This window comes from Egretta garzetta, unplaced genomic scaffold (genome assembly GCF_000687185.1).
Source record: "Egretta garzetta isolate BGI_Z169 unplaced genomic scaffold, ASM68718v1 scaffold70, whole genome shotgun sequence".
NCBI classification, from domain to species: domain Eukaryota; kingdom Metazoa; phylum Chordata; class Aves; order Pelecaniformes; family Ardeidae; genus Egretta; species Egretta garzetta.
In genome coordinates, this window is record NW_009258539.1 from 1,573,408 (window position 1) to 1,583,544 (window position 10,137).

At 49.9% G+C, this 10,137-nt stretch overlaps 1 protein-coding gene across 1 annotated transcript in view; it reads left to right on the forward strand.

Moving 5' to 3' along the window:
* BCOR (BCL6 corepressor) overlaps nt 1–10,137 on the forward strand; it is a 57,083-nt gene that overhangs the window by 24,738 nt on the left and 22,208 nt on the right. The window contains 2 exon segments of the mRNA XM_035901900.1: nt 6,282–6,563; nt 6,965–7,318. Of these exon segments, the coding sequence (XP_035757793.1) occupies nt 6,282–6,563; nt 6,965–7,318 (636 nt within the window).

A 10,137-nucleotide genomic window follows, 5' to 3' on the forward strand; every position in this document is an offset into this window, starting at 1 on the left:
AAGAGCATTAGAGCATAATTATTTGCTGAAACACACCCCCCTCCTGCCCTTGCAAAAGGACGATGATACAGTGCGTCCTTAAATTCATCATTTAGTGAGGTCTCCAGCACTTGAACCTGCTGGCTAAAATGTGTTTGAGACTGTTAAGTAACTGTTGGAAGCAGGGAAAGCATGTTCAGTCTTACGTTACTTTGTTCCTCTCCTCTTCTAATTAGGTCTGACTTAACAGGCTATTTCAGAGTTTGGCTGAATGTCTAAACTCCTAAAAGCACAGATCTGTTCTGCTGAGGGAGCTCCTCTTCCCTACGCCCGGCCGAACAGCCATGAGTACTTACCAGGACAGATTCAGTTCCCAATAAAAGTTTTTTATCGTGGTGGTTCACCTCCTGCCCCTCGGAATAGCAGTTGATAAATCAGGAAGCCGAGGTTCATGCTTCTTGAATGCCTCTGTAGCGCAGTGGCTTGGGCTCTGGTGGGGCTCGAGCCCCCACCGACTGCGATGCATCTCTCACCAAGCGACTGGCAAAGGGGAGATGTGTTCCCCTTGGTTTATCGCCACTGGGAGCCAGGGCTGCTTTACCTCTTGCCTTCCCTTTCCCTGCGATTTCCAACCACGCTCTTGGTGCGTTTGGCTTTAAAGCTCTCGAACAGGAACTAGCCGATGGTCTGGAGCCCCTTCCTTTTCCTTTCTGCCGCCTGCAAGCGATCTTCCCGCTGAAAAGATGTTCCACCTCCTTGTACGTAGCGTTGGTCCAGCGCTGGCTAAGAGCAAAGCGGCGTGCCTTTACGTGTGCGAGCAGGGAATTTAGGAGCAAAACAGGCGAGCTGTTAGGCGCGACCCCCGCCGCGAGCGCTTCACCTGCCCGGTCTTGGCGGGGAAGAGGAAAACCGCAACCAAAACTGTGCTTGTGGCACGGAGCCGGCTCACAGGGCTCCGCCGCTGCCGCCGTGGCGCAGCTGATGCCATGCCTGGCCTGGAGCGCAGGAGCCGATGGGGGCCCCAGCAGCTGCTCCCCCCCTCGGCTCCTCTAAATCTACCAGTTCGACGACAGCAGCAACAACAAATGGCTAAATAACACAGGCAGGTGATGCTTGCAGAGGCATCTGATGGGACGGAAATGCCTTTTATTAGCTTGCCCTGGGACTTGCTCATTTTCCTAGCTTTACAGCACACGTACGGACTTTTTTGGAAGCAAACGAAGGCGCAATATCCGATTCCTTAAACTTTTCCTCTGACTTGGCGGTGCATGGCTTTGCCGTACTGAGTGTCTGCTTCAGCTTCATCGTGCCTTCTGGAGAAGGGTAAAAAAGGTGTGGGTTTTTTTGGTTTTTTGGGGTTTTTTTGGTTGTTTTTTTTTTTAAAAAGGCCTGATTTAAGGGAGGTAGCCCTGTTAGCTAATGAATGAGCAATTAAAGCCAAGGAGTAAAGTAGAAGTGCTTTAATTCTCTCCCATCTCCTTTAGGTTTTGCCGGGCATTCCGAGAGCAGCCACGAAGCTGCTTTGTTGCCAAGGTGACTTGTAAATGTTGCTGAGGCGATGCTGCTCCGGTGCATTTCCATAGCACAAACATGATAAATTATGGGATGCATATGTCATGACTCATAGGATTGTTCAGAGATCAAGTGATTTAAGCTATTGGCACGGGCACGCGCTTCAATACGGGCGTGTGATGATCGCCTGTCGGTTCATAACAAAGCTCTTCTAGCGGTATTGAAAATCAGACCCAAGTGTGGAAGATTGAATAAATTCTACAAGCTGTGAATTTCTTGACCGGGGAGCGTGATTTTACCCGTTCATCTAATTTTCTAGGAGGAAGACGCTGCCCGTTTAAGCCGCAGCTGGGAAAGATAAAACCCGATATGTTAAAAGCCTGATCTTAAGGCATGAGGTCATGGGGAAAAAGTTAAGGCCGTTTCGATGTGTGAGAGTAAATGGTGTAATGTGGCAAAGCTTTTAGAGCCGATCTCCAGCCTCAGAGCGAGGCGCCGGTGTCCCTTTGCACGGTAATGCCCTGCTTTCCTTTTCTCTCTGGGCTGTGTGGATACCTGAACAAATGAAGGATGGAGACAGCAAACATGTCCTTTGCCCTGGTCAGTTATTACCTTCCTGCCACGGGACATAGTGCAAAAACAAAAAAAAAAAAGGGGGGGGGCGGGAACCAAAAGTCTGTGCAGGGAGAATGGCGGCTGCTTGTTTGTGCAGTGTGGTAGGCTTGGGCAGACGAAGGCAAACGTGGAAAGCTCCCAAGCAGAGGTATTTGGAGGGAAAAATGGGATCCCTCTGCCCCATGGGATAGTCAGAACTGGATGCTGGAGGTGCCTTATGGAATTTCTTACTGTTGTTGTGATCTCCATGCTGAATACTGGGTTTTAGCATTTGGGTAGTCATTACTGTCCTCGGATGAAGAAAGGGTGCCTTGCATAAGTGAGCGCAATGAGAGGTTGCTCCAGGGAAGAGGAAAAGCTCTTTTTAGCTGCCATGTTATTTGAACAAAAAAATCGCAGCTTAAACACTAAGATGTGTTTCCTCATTCTCATCGCATGGGAGGGCCTGGTCTCAAGCAGCTGACAGCGACAGGAAGATGAAAAAATGAAGGAAAGTTTTTTTGGGTGGCGTGTTTGTGCGTGTGTGCGTGCGTGCAACTGTTTCTCGTGAGATTGTAACCCGTGCGCTAAGGAGATGCTGCTTCAGGCAGAAACCGTACGTGAAGTAGCATCTTCTTAATTCTTCCTCGTTTCTAGTTTCGTAGGACAGTGAGAAATGGTTCGAATTGTTGGTGCTGGTTCCCACAGCTGGTGAGAGACTGGCAAATGCTGGAGGGTTGAGGAAGGAACACATTTAAGAGCTTAATCTCCTTACTCATAGAGGTGTGTTGCTATTTATCCCGTGTTTCTGGCTACCTCGTCACTGTTTGAACAATGATGATACGAAAACTCTCAAGTATTTTGTTTTTGTTTTCTTCCTCGGGCAGTGAAAAGGATGTTGTAGATAGGGGGGGGGGAAGGCAAATAAATTCTCCGTGTCCTTGTTGGGCATGCACGATATGCTTATGTTGCTGTGCCTCATGTTGACATTTATATCTTAATTTGGGGAGACATCGTGTCTGATCCGGGTTGCTTGCAAAACAGTTTGAGGACAGAGTGGAATCTGGTGGTAAAATATTAATAGAGCCTGCGCTCCGTGAGGCGGTCGCCGCTGTGCCAAGGGGAAAAGCCTCTGGGTGCACGACGTGTCCGTGCAAGCTGCGTGGAGAGCCTGACAGCCCGTGGGTTACGCTGTCTCCCGAACAGCGACTGACCTTTGTCCTTTTCGCGGTGAAAATCCGGCTGTAGAAGAGGCGGGGAGCATCGGCGGTGGAGCAGATCGGCAAGGACGCGTCCCGCGCGGCTCCCCAGCTTCGCCGTCGCTGGCCTCCCGTGTCGATGCAGGATGATTACACAACCCGGATTAAAGTGCGGAGATGTCGCTCCTCTAATGGTCTTAACCGCATCTAGCGGGACGGATTTCAGAGCCGCGTGTGCAGCCGGCAGTCCTGCACTCGAGAGGCATTTCTGGCTCGGCGGCCGAGGAGGTGTAGCTCTGGTTGCCTGAGGGGTCCCCCTTGGATGTGACCAGAGAGCAGAGGCAAAGGTGTGACAGAGCCGCTGGCAGCGAGAGCTTTTCGGGCGAACGTCAGCAGGCGCGTGCTGCTCTCCGTGGCACGCGGAGCCCCGGAGAAACGCCGACGGTGGCGAGCTGTTAGCAAGGTTACAGCAAATGTCTTTCCCCTCCTTTTTTTTTTTTAGCACGGGTGGTCTGAGCGAGTGGCGCTTGGCATCCCTGTGCTGAGCCCTCTTGCAGATAGGGAAGGAATTAATCTGCAGCGGGTCGCTTTCGACAGTGGCAGGCTGGAATTAGCTCGCTGTTTCCTGCAAGCCCCACTCAGGCCAGACGGTGTTAGGAGCAGGAAAGCTGCCCCCGATCTAGCGACCCTTGGGTGTGAAGCGGGGTGTGTAGCTGCTGGTCCTGCTGGAGGCGCGAAGGCTATCAACAGCGGGAGCGTGGCGGGGAGTGCCCTTACCTGATCGGGTTGGGGAAACGGAGCGCCTAAGTATAATGTTTCCTTGTGAAAGGGGGAAAAATAGCAGATTGCATTAAAAATGTAAAATGAAATCCGATAGAAGCATTTCTAAAGCGATACTTGAAACGTGGCTGGTCCAGCTTCTTTTATGCCGTATGAAACAGGACTGCTGGTGCTGTTGGTGTGGTTACAGGGTGCAGCTGTTGGGCAGCATCTCCATGCCAGATGTGCAAGTGCACAGGGTGTTGCCAGATTCATTCTAGTTCGGGGGGACACTGGCGATTTAGAGGCACCGTCACAGCAAGCCGAGATACCCGTTTTCTGGAACACGTTCGCGTTGCTGGCTGGAAGGGGTGTGACAAACTGAGTTTTAAAGTCTTGAAGGGAGCAGGTGTTTGCCAGACGGCCTCGTGGAGAGGAGCATCGCCAAACAGCAGAATGGCCCGAGCGTCCTGCTCGCCTGGAAGAAGTCAACTTTTGTTTTGATTTTTCTTGGCCAAATATCTTCTGCTGTTTTATAAAGCAGCCCTGCAGGCAGCTTCTCAAGCAGAGTAAAAATGATGCTGGGGTGTCTTCTGGTACCCGCAAACACTTCCAGAACCCTAGGTGCTACTTGGAGCTGTTTCCAAGTCATGGCAAAGAAAAATCTCACCAGAAAAGTGTTTTGTTTTGTTTTTTTTTTTCCCCCTCAGCCTTCCATTGCTGACAACAGGTATTTCAAGGGCGGCTGTGAAACCAGAAGGTGTTGGCAGAGGGGCAGGAAGGTGCTCTCGGGGTGGGATGGAGTTGGGCAGCATCCGGGGGCTGCTAGTGCCTGGACGCTGGTGTGGTGGGGTTTCGGGGGGGGACGGGAGGGGAGAGGGGGCTGCGGGGGAGCAACGTCGCCCCAGCGAGGGGGAAGAGCAGACGTTGAAGGGCAGGCGGTACGGGGAGAGTCAGGGGGAGGGAAGGGAAACGGAGCTGTTGGGAGTCCAGATAGGAAAGCAGCAGATGTGTTTGCAGGAAGGGAAGCAGGAGAAGGAGGAAGGGTGAGGAGGAGGAAGAGGAAGAGGGACGGTGAGCTGTGGGGAAGTCGTATGGAGCATACAGACAGCTTCCCAAACAGCGGCAGACGTGCAGAAAGGGATTGGTCAGCTGGGAGGGCTAAAATGCATGGGAAAACTGACTTGTTTGTGAGAATTGTAAATAGGAAGCTGATTAACCGTGTTGCAGTCCATACCGCACGTCTGCCTATCTGTGCCTCGGCTAGTTTGGTTAAACCCAAGGAAAAAAATACCTTATTCAAGATCATGATTGTCATTTTCAGTCAAGCATCCATTTAAAATTGCCAAGGCTGTCTCTAAATTTGGGGGAACAGTATTGGAGAGGGGAAGCTGAAGTTAAGGGCAAGCGTGGCAACATTGGGTGTTGCTGTGGCTAATTTGCCAGACTAGTTTCCTCGTAAGCTTTTCAAAGCTCACCCGCTCACTGCTGCTGGAAATATTCCCTGAAAAAAGTGGGGTCTTTTTTAAAAGGAGGTGGCAAAGATCATGTGGCGTAGAGTGACTGGCTGGTTACTTGAAGTGAGGAAGCCTTTTCATAACCTTGGATTCAAGTAGTGCTTTTTTGCAAAATATCATAGCTATTCTTAGCAGTATTCCCGTGTACGCGTCTGCATCCTCCGTATCCCATTTATATCTCCAGAAGAAGGGACGAAGGCTTTTAAGTCAGACCCTGCAATTCGATGCGAGAAGTTAGGGAAGGATTAGGAATTAGCAAAAGACTAATACTTTATTATCATCACAAGGTATTTTTGAAAGCAAAGTCATGGCAAAGTGGAGCTTGGATTATTACTTAGCATGGTTTTGGGGGGCGAGATTGCTTTCTGAGAAGGGTCTGTGCTTTCGATACCTAAAGATGTTTCTTTATTTAAAAGGGTGTATTGTGATGTTTCTATGGATACCAGTATTGTGAATATTGTACTTCTTAAACAGATGCAAAACCACCACAAAGTACCGTGCTTTTGGGGGGGTGTTGTACTTAACTGTTGAGAAAACCGCTGCCTTAGGCTGAGCGGCAGAGACGTGTTCCGAAGTACAATTTTGTGTTTATTTGCATGCCTCGTGAGCCATAAGTCATGATATAGATGTCACTGCAGAGATCAGAGAGCATAGCTTTCTCACAATGAATTGTTTTGTATTTATTAGGTCTTGTGGTATTTTTTTTTTATTTTATTTTTAGGTAACTTTACTAGTACAGAAAACAGCCAAGGTCACTTTCTTGAAACTCCAGAGGAAAAAGATCTCTCAAATGAGAAATGTTATTTAGAGAGACATTCTATATATGAAAAAGCGGAAGACCAGCCAACAGAAGATATTGGCCAACATCCATGTCCACGTCTGGACAGGAAGCGTAAACACTCTGGTGAGAGAGTGCAAAACGATGGCAGCCAAAATGAAAACTTTGTGGATGAACTGCAGGATGAACTTATATCAAAAGCAAAAAAGAAGAAGAGCTCCAAAGGTAAGACAGCATTTTGCTTCGGTCTCTCTCAAGGAATGTCTTGTGAAAGGAACGTCCCTTTGGCTTTAATGTGTTTCCATTTTTGAACTTGATAGTTACTAATGTGAGCACTGTCATTTCACTTGAAATTATATATATGTATATATATGTATGTATATATCTGTGTGTATATATATATATGTATATATAAAAAACGTGGGATATAAGGGTAAAGCACTAGTCGTTGGACACTGTAGCCACAGCAGTGCAAGTTACTGTAGTGCATGTAACCCTTAATGAGCGAACCTTTAAAATGCATAGTGTGGTGGTAAAGCTGAGACTATATGCCCCGAAAGTGAAATGTAGCTTTTGTTTTAAGTTGAGGGGGCTTTTTGATTAATTTTTAGTTATTTTTCCATTAGATGACTGGCCTGAGAGGGAAATGACAAACAATTCCTCTAACCACTTAGAAGAGCCCAATTGTAATGAGGTGACCAACCTGAAGGTGTGCATTGAATTAACAGGGCTCCATCCCAAAAAGCAGCGTCACCTGCAGCATCTTAGGGAACTATGGGAGCAGCAGGTGTCACCAGAGAGATCCCCGTCCGGCAAGTTGGGCCGGCAAAGCAGGAAAGATTTAGCTGAGGCTGTTCAGCCAGAGGCCACTGCAAAGGTCAAAGACTTCACAGAAGAAAGGCACACCAAGAAAAGGTCAGAGGCCAAAAGCAATAGAAGTTGGTCTGAAGAGTCCCTCAAAACAAGTGACAATGAACAAGGTATGCAGAGACTACTAGGGAAACCAGCCGGCTTTAGCATTTACAGTGACGCATGCTGCCACCGATGTTAAGGAATTGTCGAGAGCTTTTTTATTTCTTTCTTTCTTCATTTATTATTATTTTATATATATATATATATTTTTCTGTAGATGTCCATTTGTATAAGGACCGACACCTCCTCTTTAAGAATTGCACTGTTAGCCGATACTTGGCAGACAAGAAAACGTGTTTGTGTATGTGTGTGTAACTATGTGTTCGTGCGTGTGTGCATGCGTGTGTGTGTGTGTGTGTTTTGGCTTTAAATACTCTTTCATAGACAACGTGAAGATGAAGTTTATGTCTCTTAAGAGGAGAGCTGGGAGGGGGGGGGAGGGGGCATCCAAGGCGGGCATGCTTCTGGGTGAGGGAGGGAGCAAACTGGCTGCTAGTTGGTGTTAGGGCGCTTAAGCACACGTAGGATTTGAGGGGCTGCGGCCCCTCTGAAGCAGCGTCAGCACAGCTAGCGGCTCTTGATTGCGGGAACCCAACGCCTCCAGCACCCTCAGCACTGCTGGGTTTCCCTGCCTTGCCCAGGGCGTATGCTCAAGAGCAAAGCTCACCCTCCTCCCAAAGAGGATGCCTTGCTGGTTCATCCCGGGCACGTCCTGTAACCCCTGTGGCCCCACTCCCCGGCCCCTTGGCAGAGATCTTCCCAGCGGCTCTTTGCTAAGGGGTCGCTTCCTCAGAGCATGTCAGCTTTCCTTGACTTGTTTCTGGCTGCTTCTGTCCCCCTCACTCCACTTCCTCCTTTTCCCCATCCTCTTCCCCCTTTTCTGCCCATTCCCCCTCCTGGGGCAGAGCTCATGGAGGTAGTCTGCCAAATTTTCCATCACACGGACAGGTCATTTTCCTGCTCCCGTTGTCCTCAGCCCCCAGGCACATTGGCTGCTCTGCTGCTTTTCCCCTTCCCTCCGACGTTTGCTGCTGGAGGACTGGTGGGGAACAGCAGCTCGCAGCCCACGTGGCCGATCCCCCTCACCACATCCCCTGCACCTCGTGAATCTCCCCGTCTCCTCTGGGCACAGCAGGGAGCCCTTCCCTCCTCTTTCGGCTTTTCGGGTAAAAGGTTGCAAATACTTCATTTTTCTTCCTTCCATGCCTCCTCTTACCCCTCCAAGTCCTCTGCCTGCTTTTGAGGAAAGGCTCTTTTTGAGAAGGGGAGCTCCAGGTTGGATGCTGGGGCTCCTTCCTCCTTCACAGGCCTGGGAGCTTCATCAAACTGATAGACATTCACCCTCCAGTTGGCCTAACCTGTGGCTTAGCTGGGATCCCCTCAAAAGAGAGAAGCATGATGAGGGTGGATCCTCTTGTCCCATCCCACGGAAGGGACTGTGTCCAGGTCATCCTGCATCGGTGAGAGTTTTACTGGGTAGCATCTCCAAAACCATCACAGGCAAAAGTATCAGCTTCACTTCTGTCCTGGAGCTCCTCACCTGTCTTTCCCCTCGGTAGGATTATCTGAGGGCAGAAAACCCCAAACTTTGATGCTTATTGATGGGGAAAGTTCTCCAAAAGGATTTGTGGAGGAGGAGATCAAAACTTAGTTTTAAAAGGAGCTTTGACTCTTAGTCCCTTGCTTTATGTGCTACCTTGGTGAGCATGGTATCAGCTCAAACATCCCTGCCCATCACCTGCTCCCCTTTGTACTTTCAGAAAGAGATATCTTGTAGAGATTAAACGAGGGTCACTAACAAGAAGCCGCATTGTGTAAGGATGCTCTCTAGCTTTCTCCTGCAATGCCTCCCGTGGCAGCGACAGGCTTCTCTAACGTGTGACCTTGGGAAAGAGAAAAGGGTGGCTCCCGATTTATGCACCGTTCCCAAAGATTCAGTCGCCCCATGGCTATGAAAAACCTCTTGGTTTTGGAAACCGCTACGAAACCCTAAACCGGACTAAATTATGCCTCACCATTCATTGTGCAGAGGCACTGGAGACGGTTTGGATCACTTTTCTGATGCTCTTCCAGCCCCGTTGAAGTGTAAACCTTCCAGTCTCCTTTTTCTTAGTTCACTAGGGCGAGGACATTTTTCCCCGTTGTGCAACAGAGCATCCTCTGCGCGACAGTCACGTGGGGATGGAGACTTCCAGCTTGTCTTTCTTGCCTGGGACTAGTCCTCAAACTTTTCTTAAACAAGCAGATATTGTGAATACGGGAATACACCCTGTCGCTCGCAGCTTTTTTTTTTTGCTCCGGGGCTGGGAACAGCTGTTCCTGGTGCCCAAGCGCTGCCCGCGAACGTGGCATTCTCTGCTGCTGGGAAACTGGTTGTATCCCAAGAAGTGGGCTGTAACAGGGCATCGAGCTCTGCCCCTGCGCCCGCGAAGCCTTGGTCTAACATCAGGACGATTTGCTGCCTGTGCCTGCAAATCTCTGGGGAGACGGAGGGTGCTGACTTCTGGGCTTCTTGCTCCAGTTGTGTTCAACCCAGGAGTTTAGTGTGGGGAGGAGTCATGCACTGCATTGCAAGCCGCCACCGGGCTGTCACCCCTCAGTCCCCCAGTCAGTGCCTGCTGGCTGGGTGACCCAGCAGTGGCCGCTTGGGAATGTTCCGCTGGTGACTCTTGCTAGCTGTTGCCTCTTTGCAGCCTCACTTGCGGGTCAGAACCATGAGAGCTGGGAAATAACAAGCCCGAAACAATTTTGGGGCCCTGCCTCATCCTGCTTGCGAGGTGATGTTGCCCGCGCTGGCTCTCTGGGGCGCAGCAGCCCTGTGAGTGTGGGGTTGCCGGCAACTTCAGGGCGTCGTGCCGCTTGCCCGGACCTGTGGCCGAGGCGGGAG